This window comes from Catharus ustulatus, chromosome 2 (assembly GCF_009819885.2).
Source record: "Catharus ustulatus isolate bCatUst1 chromosome 2, bCatUst1.pri.v2, whole genome shotgun sequence".
NCBI lineage: Eukaryota > Metazoa > Chordata > Aves > Passeriformes > Turdidae > Catharus > Catharus ustulatus.
Genome location: NC_046222.1, coordinates 70,895,396 through 70,915,812, shown reverse-complemented (window position 1 = coordinate 70,915,812; position 20,417 = coordinate 70,895,396). Strand labels below are relative to the sequence as shown.

Here is a 20,417-nt window from a genome sequence, read left to right as displayed (position 1 = left end):
TGCAAAATCAAAATCAAAATATGAGTATTTTGAAAGTTTCTTATCTTGGAATGAAAATGAACATGCCCTAATCTAGAAATAAGTAGGTCTTTACTCAAATTTATGAAAAATACCAACAAAATGATTTATTAAGCTATTTTTATCATCCTGTTTATGATAGTTAAACTAATTTGCTATGCTTTTGATGTTTTTTTTTAAGAGTTTATCATATAGCTATAAAAATGATAATGAACTACAAAACAACATGCGAGTTTTCAATTCCAATCAGTGATTATTTTTTAAAGTAATTTTTTCATACCATTTTCCTCACAAGTTTGGAAATGATGAATACTAAATTCTTGCAGTTCTTATTGTTTGAAAACAAATCTTACAAAATGGTACTATTTCAAGTTAGTAGTATGGTTAATGAAACTAACGACTTAAGTATTGCTACTTAATCAGTTATTAAGGACAATGGACAATTAGATGTATTCATTTTAATTGTGCGTTGCATAGTCTATTGTGCCTCTAAATCAGGTCTTCTAGGCCTTAAATAATTCTTAATTTGTCTTACAGTGTTTTCCTGCCTTGTTATAAGAAAAAACCCACAGGTAAAGGCCTTTTAATAGTAGATTTGAACTAAAATAAACTAGAAAAAAAAATTAAAAACCAAATCTATCAGGATTAAATAGGTTTCCTTCTCAGAAATTTCATTTAATCACAGAATAATCTGAGTTGGAAGGGCTCCATAAGGATCACATCCAGCTCCTGGCCCTGCACAGGACCATCCCCAAGTCACGCCATGTGCCTGAGACCGTTGTCCAAACACTCCTTGAACTGCCAGCCCTTGTGCTGTCACCACTTCCCCTGGGGAACCTCTTCCAGTGGCCAACCATCTACTGGGTGAAATATTATTAGTAAGATTAGGGCTTTATGAAAACATTTACTTGGTAAACTTTGAGGTAAATCATGGAGTTGAGTTGCTGGACTCACACATGGTTTTGGGCGTGATCCCCCCCTTTTGTATACCATAGCACAAGCAACTTGATTGTTGAAGGTGACCAAAGGAAGAGTCCTGCCTTGGGTATTTCAGTATCACTCACCTATAATTTGCTGCTGATCTTTGTTTAGAGATTTTGTCCATGGTTGTATTTCCTTACTCTTTGAAGAGGGGTGGTTTTATTCCTCAAAATCAAAGACAAAACATTCAGGCTTCACTATGGCTATACTTGATAGTTAACATCAAAGAGTCTTTGCAGGTGTGAACTTGCTTTTTATAAAGACCTGGAAGTCATTGGTACATTGCACATTGTGCCACATTACCCAGCTTGTGTTCTGCTATGCTGTTGTCAGAACCTTCAATAGTCATATCATAATATGATTTGAGTACATCATAGGTACTTAAATGAAACCATTAAAGTTTTTCAACACAGTGGCATTTTTTGGTGGGTGAATATATTAGAAACACTCCATTTAAATTAGATCATTTTTGTCTATAATATTTTGTTCACTTTTATGTGTATTCATGGTGTGTTTATTTTTATTGTGAATCACAAAGGAAATATGAAAGAAAATACGCAGACGCTTAATTTGGTTTTGTGAGCTGGAATAAGACCATCTTCTTTTTCTACAACTGTTCTTGTTGTTTTGAACATATGACAATTTTTGTTTATATTAAAAAAATCAAAAATCCCAAACCAATCAAAGAAATTACCAAGCTTATAATTTTAATAATGACCTCAGCTCAGGACATTAAGTTGGGAATTAATGATCAGTTAAGGTTAATGACTCAATGCCTTGAGCCATTAAACTTCAAGAAATGCTCTGTACTTTGATTGTTTTTGGTTTATTAAAGTTGGGGTGTAGAAGGTGTCAAAAAAAAAAAAAAAAGAAATTCTTTCCAAACACAATGGAAACTAATATGAACAGAAAACAGAGGTATTTTATTATCTGCATCATTCTGCAGTCCCAGCATAGCTAGAAATGCCATTATCCCTGATTAGAGTTTTGTTAATATGCTAAGGAACAAAACCTTTCATACCCACCTTTCTTTTCTTTCTTGTTCTGAAACAAATGAAGAACTTCAAATGTTTGACAGATCATAGGTTAACACTGCTGTTTTAGAGCAGCATATCACGTTATTCTGCAAAGTTATTCCACAATGTCCCCTGAATGAGCAGTTACAGGATGTTGCAGTGGTACCATGCTATGATCTGTACATAGGAATACCAGCCTTTGGATATATATATTGTATGAGCAGGTACATATTTGTACATAAGTGGGCAGTAAGTATTTTCATCATCAACTGTCTCTAATTTGTATGCTACTTAGGCAGTCCAGGAGATGGAAAGTTGTGTGTGTGAGCATTTAACAGAGAAGGAGTGCTTAAACCTGAAGTCCTTTGTTTTTCCATACTGGACACATGTAAGCAGCTGTGATGGCTTTTGCTCAACGATATTGTACAAATAATTCCGAGTCCTTTCTGACATAAAGTAGTATATTTAAAGTAAGGTGTCTTAGTGAGATTTTCACTTTAAATAGAATAAGGGTTAAATGATAACTTGACTTATCTTTTAAATGACAAAAAATAAAGAAATTGCAAGACCTTTTCACACATTAGATATGTATTGTCATTTATCATCTAGATATCAGGCTAGCAGTGCGAAGTAATAAAACATATCATCGAAAAATGTGCTATAGGTCTGAATCACTCTTTCATTCCACCTCCCAGCTAACTGTAGTATTAAATCAAACAAGCAGAACATTTCCTTAGGCAGCCATTGCCTTTTAATTTCCTGAAGAACCTTAAAATATCATTCATTACAAGTACTACACATATTTGGTTTTTAAAAGTCTCATAAATCAATAGCAGGCTGACTGTAATAATTATTACAAGTTAGTGCATAATTTTCGTGCTGAAGGCTGCATGCAGAACTTTAGCATATGCAAACGAGGCAATTCAAACTGTGTATAGATATTAATATGAAGAAGCAGGTAACGAGGTGCAGGCTATGAATTATGCATCAAGAGCGGCTGATCTTCAATGAGGAAAATGAATTCAGCATGTAATCTAATTAGTGATGGAAGTCTATTACATCTAACTGCAAAAGCAACCGTCCTTGAAACAAATTTATTTACAGTCCATGTTACCACTTGAAACAACTTTGAAATGATGTGTAAGACAACAGCTTAATTGTAAAAATTTTTTTGTTTGTTTGTTTCAGTTCTAGACCTGGAAGGCCTCCTAAGAGGACTCAAAGTGTCACCTCCCCAGAGAATTCTCATATCATGCCACATTCTGTCCCAGGCCTAATGTCTCCTGGAATCATCCCGCCAACAGGTAGGATCACTAGAAACACCTTCACATGGGCAATTGTTTGAATTCATGGCTTATATCCACTTGTTAATAGATTAACAGTCTAGGAAAGACAAATAGTTCACAGTAGTTCCCCTAATGTCACATTATTGGTACACAAACATGTTGTATGTAATGGAAATTGTGGCAGCTTAGTACTTCAAAGTAACTGAACAAGTAATTATCCTTTATGATTTTTTACCCCTTTCTCTTTTTTTATAAACAAAAACCTTTCAAAGCATGAATTACCTATCATTAGACAATAATCTCCCTATTCATTTTTAATAGATCTGATATCTTCTGCTTTTTTTTACTGCTTTGCTTCATTAGATAATGTCATCATGAATATAGTTGCCTGAAGAAACTGAGTTAGTTAAAATAACTCTATGCTGCACACATGTCTTTCTTAATTTTTCATCCTGAAATTCTATTTTTGATATGTCTCCTGAGGCCTTACACTAATATAAAGTCCTGTAACAATCTGTTTCTCATACTACTATTTTCATTTGAAAGTTACTGTACCATCTCCTAGCAGTACTCTCAGACATAGTTAAATTAAGACAGGCTGTATTGCAGGGAGGAGATGAACAGTCACCCAAAGATGGAGGCACCCAATAGTCAGGCTGCTGGTGGTGCTCCATTCTCTCTCTTGTTACAGACCAGTTAAATGCTGGGACTTGTTTCAGCAGAGTCCACCTGACCTTCTGCTTCTTGCCCAGTTATTTTCTGCTTGTTTGCGTGGCTCAGTCTCTAATGCTGATTTTCTCTAAGGCAAAGGAAGGATCATTAACTAGACAGATCGAATAGAGAGGAAGATTACTTGATCTTGTGGACTGGATGGATGGGTGGATGTTCGAATACATGCCCATGATCATGTCTCTCTAAGTATGAGCATGATTCTTGGCCTGGTTTTTGGTCACAGATGTCTAACATTCTCAAAAGAAATGCTCAGTTCAGGAAACAACAAATACCAGAATGATAGTGAATGTAAATATCTTGTCTGGAGGAAGGAGGAAAGTGAAGAAAGCTTAGCTCGGTGGACAAAAGGGGGCCTGTGCTTTGGTGATAGGCTCAGGAGATGGTTTACATGGTGAGATAGACACATAGCTGGAAATATTTTATTTGAAATTTAAAGTTTTGTAAAGATGGAGTGACAAAATGAAGGGAGGTCAGACAACAAAGATTGGTAGGAGAGAGGCATAAAATAAAGAGAGGGAAGGAGGAACAAGACTGAGAGTTTAGGGGACTATGGGAAAATGTCAGGCAAGTAGAACTTACAATAGTAGTCTGAGAAGGTGTGACCAGCAAAAAAAAAAAGAAAATAATTTGAATTAAAATACTTTATACAATAGAATTCACAGGATAAAATCTTGCATAGAAAATAGAGATCGTGCAGAATGAATGCAACATGAGAATAGTAGATGGGATCTGTGTGGAGAGAGAATGAAAGTTTTTATTGGGCGGAAACATTTATGCTCAGGAGGGAGAGATCAAAAATTGAAGAAGCAAAGGGAAATTATTTGGGGGAAGTAAGGCAGGAAAATATCAAAGAAAAAAATGCATGTGAAAAGTAGAAAGGAGATGAAAGAAATCAGAGACAAATAAGCAGGCCAAAGAGAGGGAGACAGGAAAAGAAACTTGTCAACAGTATCGTTTGGGGTTTTGTGTTACAGTTAATATCTAAGAGCAGATCGGCTCTTGATTTTTTATTTTAAGAAAGCAGTTTAAAACCACAACTAATGTCTAAAAGTATCCAATTCCTCTCTAGTCCTTTAAAGCTGGTCATAACAAGCTAACAATAAAAATATATGGTACTAAAACCAGAGATCCAATTTCTGAGAGTATCAGCCCACAAAACCAGATACAGATCTTTTTAAAATGATTGTTTGAAAAAATGGAAGAAATTATTTCAAAATTAAAGAAAATAGGCATATGTAAGATTATCATTCATCAAATCCTTTTCAGGTTGCAATGCTTTGTGAGTCTCTTGGAAAAGAAGAAAGGTTTAAATGCAATCACTATTACATTTGAACTGGTTTCACATTACATGGTTTACCACAACAGAAAGAGTGGTATGATTTTTTTCTCATTGTGGTGGTGTTGAGTCTCAAACAGCACAAAAAATGCAAACAATAACTCTGATAGAAGTGAGCTCTGGAGTATGCTGTTCCATGAGGTATGCAAAGGTTCAACAAAGATAAAGAGCATCATGACAACAGCGCTACATGACAGTCATTCCAACATTTTATAGATAGGCAAGTATAAAGACAGACTTGCAATCTGATCATATGAGTTCAAAACAATGAAAATTTGTGGGTCTACGCTGTAAAGTACAAAACTACTGTAAGAGCTCTACAAAGAAAAGACTGTGATAACTGATTGATGATGTAGGTGCCATTGTTATGTGCTGGCACATTAATTGATACAAGTAAAGTCTCACCAATTTTAAAATTTTACTGCATATTTTGACTGTATATAGAAAACCACTTACTAGTTGAGGTTGTCAGGTATCACTGGAGGTCACCTAGTCCAGCCTCCACTGGTCAAAGTAAGATCACTCAGAGCAGGTTGTTCAGGGCTGGGTACACTTGAGATTCTGTGAGGATCTTTGAGGATAGAGACACCAAAATATCTCTTTGCAACTTGTTCCAATGTTTCACTACTCTCAAAATAATACTGGATTTTCTTTTACTTTTTGATGGAATTTCCTGTTCTTCAATTTGTGTTTGTTGGACCACATTTGAGAAATCTGGTTCCTCCTCTCTCCTTACCAGGTTTTCGTACACATTAGTAAGTTGCCCCCATGTATTTTCCAGGCTGAACAGTCCCAGTTCTCTCAATCTCTCTTGATATGTCAGGAATTCTGAAAGATGGTCTTCATTTGAGAAGTTTGTGAAGTGTGTATTCTGTTAGTATCCAGCTCTAAGCAGGAAAAAACCAAAACAACAGTCGTTAAGTGCTTCCTGCCTCTTTTCTCTCTGTTATTTTTTTTTCTTTGTAATAACTTCTTCTTTTTAAACTTTCTGATTGATTTAATAATCTGAGTGTAATAACTAAGTTTCCTTCCTGCCTACAAAAAAGTATAAGTGATCACACAAATAATTATGTGCTATTTAATGCTCTTTAAGTATAGAGATCTGCAATTACTAGGTATATCTAGGATACACAATGCTACGATTTAATGCATGATTTTTACTTGAAAATTTTCCTTTTTTTTTAACATGTGCTGCATAATACAGAAATAGAGATTTACGGGTGGAAATCTTGATTTCTAAAGTGACTGGTTCTGCATGCATCATTATGTAGTTCATTTTAAAAATGTGGAATTTTATATCTTTTTTCTCTTTTATTTTCCCTCTGTATATCATTCCTAGATCTCATCTTAGCCCCTAAATACTTCCATAAAGCAAGTTCATTCTAAGTGATGACGCAATGTTCTCTGCATGTGTTTTCAGAGTTTGAATCAGTCATATAAAATATTTTAAAGGGTTCCTTAACTTAAATATATAGTGGGATAAAATGACAAATGTGTAATAACAGGAAATGAAGAGCTTCAGAAATTGTCCAGAGAATTAAAATCTACCTATGTTACAAATCATACAGTCAGAAGAAAGAATTTGGTGTAGGCTCAAACAGTTGTACTGACATTTCCAGCTTATCTAGATAGCACCTTGAAATCCTTCCAAGACGGTACGGCTCATCACAGTTAACTTTGATCTGCTGTCTCTCTGTACTGGAGATCTTTTTTTGGCTAATGTGCTTCAAAAGTTGTCTAAAGTTGAAACAGTAGATGATTGTAATTGTAAGTGCTGTACATCCTGGGTGTATGATATATGTTGTGGTCTGTACTTTCATGTCTGGAGTACTTACATAATGCATAAAATGATATTTCCATTATTTTTCATACAAATTTTGAAAAGCAATTTTCTTCACTTTTCTAATTATTTTGGTAATTATTCTTCAGTATTTTAGGTGTTGAAGTTGCTTTTAAAATTCCTTGCTTAATTCTTTTGCAACTTGGCCTACTGAGTCTGAAATCTACAGGTGACGAAATGAGTAACTGCAATCTCTTGCGTTTATTTCAGGAACTGCATCTTTCAAAGATAAAATGAGAATATAAAGTGCTTTTGGAAATTGATGACATAGGGCAGGATAAGAATGCTTCTTCATAGATTGATATATTTTTATAGATATATCTTTGTCAATTAAAAAGTAATTTCAAAGCATGTTTAATTTATTACATTACTTCTACATTAAGTTAATCTGAGTAATTATTGTTGCTATTATTATTTTTTTTAACAGGTTTGCTTTATGATAGGTACTTCTATATAACTCTTCCACATCTGAATCCAGACTGTCCCAGTGAAAGGATATTAAGCTCCCTCTTAAGTGTTTCATGTGTACGAATTATAACTGTTCTCCTCCATTAAACCATTCCTTTTATTTTCTTAAATGGTAATCTGAAGATGTAATTTGTAATCTCATCCTTATTTTCTCTCTTGTTGTGGGCCTGAATCAATATAAGTATATTCAACTTCCATCTTGTACAAAATTCTTTGCACCACAAAGTGTATTTATGGGAGGTTACAATAAGGAGAGAGTTGAAAGGTTTTGTATAGATTATTTCACCTTGGAGGGCAAACATCATTCACAGATACAACGATTGATAAAGTGTGGTAATGTTTTTGCTAAAGTAGATGATGAAATTATTTGGTGTTTAAAGAAAGATTAATCGCATAATTAAATAATTTAATTTTGTCTGGCTCATAGTTATTGATGTTGTATTAGGCAGACTGAAAGAATGTTTAAAATATAATTATCATTGTTACTCTATGCACATCATATTGCCAAGAAATAAAATCTGTAACTAGAAGTATTTCCTCCTGACAGTCTAAATCCTGTAAGGTCTTAAAAATACATTTAACTTACTGAAAGGAATAGAGTTGATTTTTGTGAGTATTCCAGACGCTAGAAACTACAAATTGGAATTACATAGTAATTTGGAGAAGCAAATCTATTATTCAGTTATTTATTTTATGCGCTGGGTACCTTTTGAGATCCTATGTTGGTAAAAAAGATACACATTGATAAAATTGAGTGCTATTGCTTTCTTATTTTAAAATTCATTCCATGTTAACACAGTATTTTGGTTATTAGTGTTAAATAATTTTTGTTGTTAACATTGCTTTTGATTGGTGTTACAGGATGATAAGCTGTTTATCTGTTGGGGCTGAACTAACTTACTGTGAGAATAAGCAACGAAGTCCTGGTTTCAGAGTGACAAACTGTAACCTAATTCAAGAAACTGAATCAAATTACACAAAACATTTTTGCACTTCATTAAGGAAGTAGTCATTATAACTAATGTGAAAGCTTCTGTCATGTTCACTAGTTGATGTATCAGTGGGAAAATAAACTGACTCCACTCTGTAGATGTATTTTTTTCATAGTTTTAAAAATGATAATTAAGGTGCAATTCAGACCACCTGTCATCTTCTGAAAACAGTCATAATTTTATCATACTATCATCCCACTGAATGGCTAGCTATATTCTGCTTTATCACAAGAGAATTTATCACTGAAAACTACTTCTGGAAGCTCACTAGTTTTAAGTTCCAGTTAGTCCCTTATATTTTTCAGTCATAAAATCTTTTGCAAACCAATAATTACTTGCAGAAAGTCTTTTTTATTAACAGCTTTTAATCAAGAAGGACTTGCATGTTTTGCAGCATTGTATCATACAAAACTACATATATTCAAAGCTTAAAAATACTATTGGAAAACTATAAGTCAGTCACACGTCATGCAAGTTCACCGACTGCCTGCTGAGAGCCATTCCTAGACTAAGGAGATTCCAGAAATGCTCCCAGTTTTTTTGATATAAAGGCAGCAAGTTGGTTCACTTCAAAAGAGACTCTGAGATTAAATATTTAAGCAGCAAGGATAGTCATTGACATGCTCAAGGTACTCAAAAAGAAACTGAGTGAAGTTATTTAAGTTTTTAGCTTTAGTTACAAGTTAGTGAATCCTCTCTTCTTTTTTTCTCTTGTGAGTACTCAGTATTAGGTTGTGGTATACATAGATTTACTACCTTTTAGTGAAAAATTTGAGATAAAACTTCTTTGATTCTTCCTGGATCACGGAATAATTTTGCCTTCTAAAAGCTAAATTTGTAATCATATGATTTCTGAATTTCCCCATAAGAATGCTATTCCTGTAACAGTTATGTAGGATCCCACTTGACTAATCATATTCTGCGAAGATGAACTACTAGAAGATATTAGATAAGCCTCTAATGATATGTGATAATTTTCAAATATAGGCAACTTTTCAGGGTAGATTTAACATGATCATAAAAAAAAAAAAAAAAGTTTCCAACTTTGGAAACAGCCCTCTCCCTAGTTTCCAGTTTCTTGTTTCAAATAATAAAAGTATATTCAACATCTTGGGAGAAAAAGATCTCCACATTGCAGAATAATATTTAATTAACAGTCTGTTATCATAACAGTTTTCTGTAAAACAAGTAATATGTAAATTGAAATAAAATTAAAAGCAAAAAAACACCAAACTCTTGATACAAAAGAAAGCAATTAAATGCTTATTCTTAAAGGCAGGTATGTGGTGAAGTTATCAGTGACTACATTAGAACCTCGTAATGAAGTGTTTCTATAGCTTTCTGAATCCCAACATTCTAATAATTGTAATTGAAAAATATTTGAAAATATATATATTTGAGAATATGCTGTTTGTTTCTTAAAATTAAATTATTCAAATTGTAAACTTCTTCATTGTGGCTTATACCAAGATTTTCTTGTTGCTCAGATTTCAGGCAGAGTCTTTCAATAGAAAAGCATCAAGATAATCATAATCCTGTGTTTACAGTTTTTCATATAATAAACTTGTTGGTTTTCCACCCACTCCTGCTTTTTAGTGAGAATATTCAGGCAAAATAATTTGATTCTAAATCATTTAATCTCTAATTTGTTCGAAACTAACCTTTTGTAGAGCAAACAACACATTGTCATTTTAAACACGAAGTATACAGAGTATTATTTTGTTAGATGCTGCCACTGGAAATGAACCTGAGCTGTTGAATTTGGAAAAATTTCAGAATTTACTTACGTAACTGGTATTTTCAGGAAAAGTATTATTTTATCTGGTAAGCTTTAGGAAATTACAACTCAATAATAAATACTTAACTAGTATTTTAAGTACTATATTCATTTATTCTCAGGCTCTTGGAGTGTCTTGTGCAGGGCCAAGAGTTGGATTCAGTGATCCTGATGGGTCCCTTCCAACTCAGCAGATTCTGTGGTTCTATGAATGTAGTTTTCCAAGGAGAATCAACCACTGTGAGTCATCCTTGTGATTTATAGCACTAGGAACATTGTCTGCATGAATTGTACAAGGCACAGTGGCATATTCTCAGAATTGTAATGAATCCACTATCAGTTGTTCACAGTGCACTATGCTGTTGTTACTAACTTGTCCTGTGCAGTGTATTAGATTTGTCAGAAAGTAATCTTAACTGGGAGAAAGTTTTTGAAAAGGAAGGCTGTTCTGGTTCAAGTTCAGGATTACAAGGCTAGATTATTCAAACTTGATTCCATATCATCTGAGAATAGCTTAACATTTTCCTTCCTGTTTGGAAATCAGAGTCAGAACTGTTTAGTGATGTGAAGTTGAGTACATTTTGTAACAGTTCATGTGCTGACTAACTGTGTTGCAAACAGAAACCAATCCATAGGTTATCGCTCTTGGAGCTGCTTTCCAAGAGTCTGTGGTTTATGAAAACCTGAGCTGGTGGTCTGAGTTTCCACGCATTCAAGATGCTCAGTCCAAAAACCTCATTTAATGTGAGAAGATTTCTCTTATTCCTTCAAAATGCAGATGTACATATATTGGTTGGTTGCTCTGTGCCTGAGACAGCAATTGCAAAGGCAGAGAGGAATGGAAAGTGGGGAAGGAAGCTGGGTTGATGGAGAAGGGAAGAGGGAAAAGGGGAGGGAAGGGAGAGAAGTTCTTTGTGAATTGGTATAACCAACTTAGATAGTTTGTTTGATGCTGTGTATTAATTCATGACTATTGAGAAGTTACAAGGCTACATTGGTAAAGTATTTATATAATAGCTTTCAGGAGTTACTCTCTTTCCACAGTGTGTATGTGCACAGGAGCCTGCATTTTTGCTTTTCTGAATTTTTTTTAGTTATGAATGTTCTACGTGTGACTCTTAAATCATCTCATTTCAGTCCAGTCTTAACTGTAATGAGATGCTGTACTCAAGTTGTCAGCAAAGAATAAACTGATACTGCTACTAGTATTAGAGATGTGACTTGACATTTAGGAAGAAAAGTTTTAGTTTGAGGAGAGTCTTACTGCTACTACATGATGATCTTGGTCATCAGTTAATGATGTATTAGTTTCTAGCTAAGAAAACAGTATCATGCTAGGACTGAGTAAACTGGGGAAAGGAAAACTGTTGCTAGTCAAGATAAAATTAATAATGTCACTGGGTCATTTTAACTTATCAAAATCCATGGCAGATAGTCTGACAATGTATCACAGTGTACTGACATGTTTTGTTGAGAATTAAGGTTTTGTCAACACTACCCTTTTTTGTTTGGGGGAACTGAGATTTAGATTGACCTAGGGGAAGTAGAATAAGTCATGAGGAGTGTTTTAAATGAGCAGATGCTTCTATGAAATGTCCTTTTCTCTGTTTTCACTGTGCTGTTTGCTATCACAAGCACTAAGATATACATATACACATGTGCAACTGAAGAATCCAGTTGCCCTTACTAAGAGAAAAGTTAATGGAGTAGCATTTCTTTCCACATATTCTTTTTTAAAATAATGTTTCCGGCCTTTATAGAGGAAATACAGAATTTGAGACTTGAGTTTGTGTCAGCTGCATGTTCCAATAATTCCTATTTGTGGTTGCTTCAGATTACTAGATTTACCTTGCTAGGAACCATAAAATCAAGAGTATGACCTTAGATAAGGGATATCTCTACTAAAAACGAAGTCACCTTTATGTTTCCTTTTGACAGTAAATTGAATCCTTAATATGTATGCTATGATGCATCAATCCTATATAGCGAGATAAAAATGTAATTATTTCATTAGAATACTGATTCTGTAATGTCACTTAAACTGGGACTTCAGATGGTGAGAAAAACTCCTTAACACAGTGCAAAGAATGACAGAATTTCCCTGTACCCTTGCTTAATAAATGTATGTGCATATGGGAATAAAAGAAGGGTGTAACTTGGGTAATTTGATAATCAAGTAACTTACCACATCACAAGAGTGCATTATTTTTGTAAGTACCACACTACAAAGAAAAGAAAAAAAAAAAAAAAAAAAAACACCTCAAAACCCTAAATGATTTTCAGCATCCAAACAATATTCAGGGCAAGTATTTGAGAAGAGAAAGGTGATTTTTTGTCAATCAGCCTGTTTGTTTTGAAAAGTATCTCAAAAGATTCTACTAGATTAATATTTTATTCAAGTGGAAGGAAACAGCAGTTCCTGTGCACTCAGGGACTGTGTGACAAAACAATTCTTAAGGTAATTTTTTTCCTCTGTTGAAAGCTTAAGTTATATTCAGGTTTTGATGTCTCAGATATACAGATGCTGAACACACTGAGGACATCATACTTCTAGAGGTGAATGACAAAAAATGCAGCACTTTTGCCTTGGCAAGCATCCTTCTTTTGGAATATGGAATAACTCCTTATGAAATAAGATACAGATTAAAAAAAAATAGCCATAAAAACATCATTAAATAAAATGTAAATTACTTGGATTTCTCTTAAAATTTATTTCTATTATCACTCAGGCTAAAATTCTATAGGGAAAGACTGTTAGGAGCTGACATGTATGTGGAATCAAAATTAATTAGTATTTCCATTGGAGAGCATTCCTAAGTTAGATGAAAAAACTCATGAATGTTTGCTCACCAGGGAAAGTCTGAGCAAGGGATTTTACTATTTAGGCTATGATTCTTGTGAAGACTATGACTTTCATAGCTACATCTGTGCCAATAAATTAATGATAAATAAACTAGTTCATAGCTGCTCTTCACCTTGGATGGCAGGCAAGCATCCTGCAGCTTACAACTGCAGATCCAAAATCTTTTTCTTATTATAGTCGTTCCCAACCTAAGGAAAAAAAAAAATAAAATCCACGTCTTTTCCCAAGAAAGACTTCCTGGCCAGTTTTGTTTCTTGTATCGTCCATGTCCAATTACAGAACATGTTTTGCAGCTAGGAATTCACTACTAGGTTGAATGTCTGTCTTGCTGATTTTCTAATTTTTTTTTTTTTAAAGAAACTAGAGGCAAAGTTTTTATGGAAGTTTTATCTTTATCTTTTATTGGACCAAGTGCCAAAAACTCTCAGGCTTTTAGAACACAAGCACTTATGTCTGCTGAATGAAGTTAATCACTACTACGATCTAAAAGCATCTGAAAGCAATTAAAAATGCTTACATGGAAGTTCTGTTTTAAGTAAAACCAACTTGATTCCTCCACCTTCTGTTCAATAGCTGAATACCATTTGTCCATTGTGTGTTAAAGATGATGACTTTTTTTCATTAAAATTTCTTGCAGAATCTTTTTTTTTCTGATTCTTTAGTATCTTTTTTTACTCCAGGAAAAAGCTCCTCGTATTTTGAATTACCTTTCTTCTTTTTTTCCTCCTCTTCAGGAAGACCCCAAACTAACTTCCTGATGCTACAGAAGAAAATAAATGCACATTTTCTTTATGTACAGTAATTTCATGATTATTAGCCGCACCATTTTGACTAAAATTTTGGTCCAAACCCAAAGTGCGGCTTATAATCAGGTGCGGCTTATATATGGACAAAGAACAAAAAGTTGCTGTTTTAGTTTGAAGGACAGGTGTCTGCTGAGAAAGGCAGGAACTTCTCTTTGAAATGGAGAATGTAAACCCCCTCCCTCCAAATTATTATAATTTTGAAATCAAGGGGCTTTCAGGCAAAGATATGGGAATTAGGAATAACAGTTCTTTTCTAGGGAAATTAAAATAGAAATACAGTACTACAAAGAAACAAACTCCAAACCCTGACAAAGTCAGAGTACAACCTGACACCCTGTCAGGCAGGGTGTTGGCAGCAGTCCCATTAAATGGTGGCTGTATCCTCCTGCAGTGTCAGATGTGGTTCAGTTGGAGCAGTGCTCCTGCAGAAGGTGCAGTTTCCCTCTGGAGGTCCAGTGGTGATGTGGAGAAATCCAGTTTTCCTCTGGAGTCCAGTGGAGAAAGGGACTCCCTTAGTGTCCCAAAACCTCTGCTTTTATCTTGGTAAGAAATGTTGGGCTCTTCCCCCTGGCTGGAGCAACTTCCAATGGGATGCAGTAATTTTATCAGTCCCACAGTGGGACTCAATGGGCCATTAGCAGAGAATGACTGGCTGGAGGAAGGATGGGTTGTGAAAAGATAAAGAACAATGTCCTGCCTGGTTTCAATGGATGGCCCATTAGCAGAATATCTGCGGTTGAGATAAGGATCACTGTCCCCACCCTCAACAGATGGTGATAGAATAGATACCTTTTATCACACTCTGCATTGTAACCCAAGTCAGTTGCCGACACCTGGAAGTGCGGCTTATAATCAGATGCGTCTAATAATCGTGAAATTACTGTACATTGACTTTATCCTTGTGCAAAACAAAGAAGCAATCAGTCCAAACATGGTATAATTACCACATCCACTTGGAAATTTAAGGAATTGCTAGATGAATTTGTATGGAAACAAATTTTTTTTTTTTTTTTGTGGAAAATTTAAAGTCATCTTGAGATCAGTAACTGCTATTGTCTGATACTGAAAGTTGTGGATAATGAGTCACAGGTTTTTTTAAACAGACTTCTGTCTATGCAATTTTCTGAGGAAAAATACTTGCTTTTAAGTTATTTTACAGTTGTTATCTGCTGTCTTTATAGTGATTGTTATTGTTATTATTGTTATTATTGCTGCTATTACTACTACAGTGTTTTAAGATGAGTTTTGTTTTCCATTTGTTTAACAGAATCTCAATTCATATTACAGGTAGTGAATTTGATTGTATTAGTCAAAATATTAAACTTGGTATTGAGACACAATATTTTTCTCAAAATATCTTGAGTTCCAAGTCACGTGATTTGAGGAAGTATTTACTTTTATTGTATGTGAAAAAGTATTTTAGAATTTTAGAAGTATTTTGTACAAGTGGTCTGAAATCTCATCTTTGTGACTTATTTTCAACTCTCCCCTGAAAACTTAAAAAGAAGGACTAGAAATATGTCATTCTTCATTCATCCTAATCTGAGACATTTTCCTTAATGAGTGCTGGAAGTTTCACTGATTCCAGATTACGCAGATCTAGCCTTGGCATGAATTTTGAACTATATAAATGGTGCTTTATAAACTCACAGAACTGTGGTAAGAATGAGTATTTTGATATATCATCCTTCTTCCGTATCCTTTCTCAAACCTACTTCATTTAATACTTAGTTTAATTTAATTACACCTATAATAATGAAAATAACTTTTTCTGGAAGTGGTAACAATAAATAAAGAATAACAGTAAACACAAACAAGATTTTCTCTAGGATGTCTTCCCTTGCCATTCATTCCAGTTATTTAATTCCCTCATCCTGTCTATCTGACCAGATAAGAGTTTCACTGAACTTTCTTTAGGGAAATGGACAGGCACTTTAAAAGTTAAAAAGAAAACCACGATTTTGTGTTAGAAATATGTATCTTTTCAGAACTTTTATTTATTTTTAAGACTTTATTTTTTATTAAGTAATCAAGTAAGCTAATAGATTCAGCAGGTAGCCCAGATAAAAGTAGGGCATAGGCAAAACAGAAGGATATTTAATGTAGCCCTTATATAACTTGTAATCAAGTTGGGTGAAGGTTATTGCCAATGCATTTAACTTAATTTCTGTCTCACAGAATTTCTGTCTTGGACTGTTTTAACTCAGTGAAACCACAGAAACTGTATTTAGTCTGCCTGTGGAAAATCCTTTTATTCTTTGTGTAAAAAATTTGTGCTAAGTGGGGATTTTTTTGTTTTACTGTTTAATTCAGAACTGTTTATATAACCTCTGAGATAACGCTGTCTTTTGGAGTTGTGTTTAAATCTGCTTCATTGCTCCTTTTAGAATTATTCATGATCTAATTGTATTTGTTCACTTAACATGGATCCATCTGTGGCCTGCTCCCAGTAAAAGCCTCCTCATTTCATCCTGAGTCATTACATGCGAACATCTCACGCATTGCTTAGCTCCAGCTCACTTTTTGTATGGCGTTGTTCCTATGGTTACTTGCAGGGATTATTTCTACCAGAGTTTATCTTATTCTTTCACTTTTTATTTGTTGCTTTGGTATAGTTTCTGCTGCCCTGACTCTGTATTCAAAAATTACATTATCTTCCATGATATCCTGTTACCTAGATCTCAACAATTTTTTCAGAGATGTGAAAGATTTAGGAGGCAATTATTGTAATCAGTTTATTTTGGGGAAAAAGGTATTGGCATCAGGATGTTTTGTTTGAGGCTTCTTCCTTTCTTTGAATGGTTTTGATAAAATGTCTTAAGTTTTGACCACTACGCTGTCTTCTAAAGAGAACCTTTTCTCTCATTTTTCAAAAGTTAGTGATTTTGAGATTCTTCTGAATTCCATCTCCTTAAGTTCCTTTCTACTTTACACTGTTATGTTTTCACCATATAAAAAATCAAAATAAAGGTGCTCACTTAAATTTAACTTTCTGGTTTTGCTTTTATGTCTATATATGCATAAAATATAGACTAGAATAAAATAGAATAGAATATTTCAGTTGGAAGGGACCTACAGAAATCATGTAATCCAACTGCCTGACCACTTCAGTGCTGACCAAAAATTAAAACAAGTTATGTAGCTGTATTTTGGCAAGATTATTAGACTCATTTTAGACACCTTAATACTGTTGCTTTAAGCTTGACAGTTTTATTACTTCTATTATTCTTGTAAATCTGGGAGGAATGCCATTAGGTAATGTTCTTTTAAAGAAAAGATGAAAAACACTAAACACTGATAGATAAATATATAGCAAATGAAAAGGGATTTCCAGTGCTAACATAGCTCATAATTTCTCCTAAAGGCCTATTAAGTCTCTTTTGCCAAGTATCTGAAGAAAATAGGAACCTGAATTCTCAACTTTTTTTTTCTTTACTTCCTCCTGCTTCCTAGCAGCTTCTAGGAAAGTTTTCAGATGATGTAATTGTTTTGAATTGCATTGGTTTTCTTTCATATTCACTGCATACATCTTCAAGAAGAAACCTTACTCCCTGAGGCTGCTTAATGACAAATCTTTAGCTTTGTGTAACTGACACACAAAAAAGGAGCATTTCAAGACATATATTTTGACAAATATACCTTCTTGTGTTGTCTCTGCAATTGTTTACAACAACATATTATTGGAAAAATACTTGCTAAATGCAGAGTTAGATCTCTATCATATAATGAAAATACTATTTGTGGTGCACTAGATCAACAAGAGCTGTTCACAAACCTTACCCTCTTTAAAGATCTATAAAGAGACTTTTTGCAGTTCTTTTAAAATTTTAATTCTTATGATCACTTTGACAATTTCTTTTTAAAATATTTTTTCCTTTTTTTAATTAGTGTTTACCATTTGATATATAGAGCCGGAATTACATAATTCTTACCAGCATGGACAGTGGGCATCTCATTGATGCTGAGGCTTTCAGAAATCCACACTATTCCTCGCTGTTGCCATCTACTTCTTTTGGTGAAATATACTATGTGTGAGAGCACTTTAGAGTGTGTGCTACTGAGAACAGAGCTTTCTGGGCACAGAATTAAAATAGTTTCAGCCTGACCTGACAGCCAGAAGGAAAGAAAAAGCTGACTGATTTTCCTAAGTTCTTTTCAAAGTAGGAAGTAGTTTCAGATACTTCTCCCCCTTTGGCCTGCCACTGCTTTTATGAAGTGGGAATTAAGGGAATATTTACAATCTAAAAGAGACTATTTATTGTCCTTCTGAATGCATCACTATTATAACATGACAGAAGAGTTTCCATTCCAGAGTTAATACCTATGTGTAGTGCATGCATGCATGTATGTGAATGTGCTAATTCAGGTATCTCACTACTATGCTCCACTAAATGAAATAAATAGGCCCATAATCAGCACTGAGTATCATCCCTGTAGGTTTGCTCAAGTGAGTGGAACTACATCTTTCTGAGCATGTTTTAGATTTTCTCTATGCTCTGATGAATTCATATTTTCAAGTTTTTCTATGCAGCAATGAACAACACAGTGATGTGGTGGATATTATATGAAAGTGCCTGGGACATTTGCAGCTGTTCCATTCTGCAGCTGATTTCTACCCCTAATTCAAGACATGGCAATAACTTTTGGGACCAATCACCAAATGTCTTGTTCAGTAGAGTTCCTACTGATAACCAGTTACTGCTGATGTGGGCCAGATTGTGCCCCATAATCCAGCTGGATAGTACTCAATTCTGGAGATGTTCTGCATTTGTTAGCAATATGTACTCTGGCATTAAATCTAGATTTTGATTAGAAGGTGAGTATTTGTATTGTGAAATCAGTTTACCTCTCTAATTTGATATTAATAGGAAGTAGAAGTGGGGAAAAAAATAACTGGTAAAATGTCTGATAAAAACAGATAGAAGGTATGAGAACTAGCAGCATTCAGAATAGGTTTTATTCTGTTTTGTCCATCAGGGTCTCTTTTTAAAATATTGCTGTAGAAAATAGAGTCATTGAAAGAAAGAAGGAAAGAAGTTGTGTTTAATAGATTTTTTTTTCTTCTTACAGAACAATACAAAGCATGTATCATTTTGAGACTTACTTTATTTTTCTGAGTTTTTAATGACTAAAGTTTTTAAAATTTTTACAAAACAGAGGTTTTTAATCAAGTACAAAATTGAGATAGTTTAGTAGTAGTTTTTTCCTGAGCAGAAAACTAATTTTAAAGGAAATATGTACCTAGAGATAAAATTCCAAACCAGCAGATTGATGACATTTCCATAGAAATGGTAGGCATACAGGTAAATATCTTCACTATATTTTTACTATCTGAGAAAATAATTTAATTTTCTCTAACTTTAACTGTGTAAGAAGTTAGCTATCAAGGAACAGATTAATCTGCTCATATGTCTGAAATGTAGCTGTTGAAAACTTAACAAGTCATCTCCTTTCATAGCCAGTGGAAAGTAGCAGACATCTCTAGAGAGTGATATATCTCCATATAAAATAGGCCAACTTGAATCACCCTCTGGAAATGCCTGTGTCTCTTCATTGACTGTAGGTAACCTAGATGAAGAGTTTGGTCTGAATGATTAAATTTTAGAAGGTTGATTTAAAATTAGCTGGGTGAAGCTGCCAATGTAGGTAAATTATTTGGAACATGTGGATGCAAAATTGTGTCTGTACATTGTCTGTTAAATGAACCTATGGAAATTATTGGTATGTTTTAAAGTATTTGATGAAGCATAGAGTACTCTGGGTATAGTAATAAAAAGAAATAGGGAAATATTTATTCTTTTCATTCACACAAGAAGTTGTATATCACACACGCAAGCAATTTAGCAGGCAAACAAATCACATTTTAGCTAAGGATTGAAACTTCTGGTGTACCTCTGGATTCACTGTGAATTGTGTCAGTTATTGAGTTCTGGTAATTGTGTTCATGGCATAGCATGTACATACTTTAGTGCACTTAAAAGACTGATAAATCTCTCCAAACTGGTAAGTGCTGAATTCCATCTGCCCTTGCTAACTGCAATAGTTCCTCCTTAAAACGACATCTTTAATTACCTTATTTTAAGGTGCCCTGTCTATTTTATTTCAGTGCTATATGGGAGAATTTTAATCTCAAAATTCATATTGTCCAGCAGTACTTTCAGCATGTTGAAACACTGTAAGATCAGATTTGTCTAAGCTCTCTAGTCGGTAGTAGTTCTCTACATCTAATTTTATTTATTAAACGTGGATGTAATTTTTCATATCATTATTGCAAAGAAAATGCTAATAATTCTAATATGCAG

The 20,417-nt window shown here is 34.1% G+C and overlaps 1 protein-coding gene across 5 annotated transcripts in view; it reads left to right on the top strand.

Annotated features, from left to right (window-relative positions):
• DACH1 (dachshund family transcription factor 1) overlaps window positions 1-20,417 on the top strand; it is a 382,163-nt gene that overhangs the window by 148,324 nt on the left and 213,422 nt on the right. For all 5 annotated transcript variants that reach the window (XM_033052701.1, XM_033052699.1, XM_033052698.1 and 2 more), the window contains exon 2: window positions 3,204-3,319. In XM_033052701.1, coding sequence (XP_032908592.1) covers window positions 3,204-3,319 — 116 coding nt within the window. The remainder of the gene's footprint in view (window positions 1-3,203; window positions 3,320-20,417) is intronic.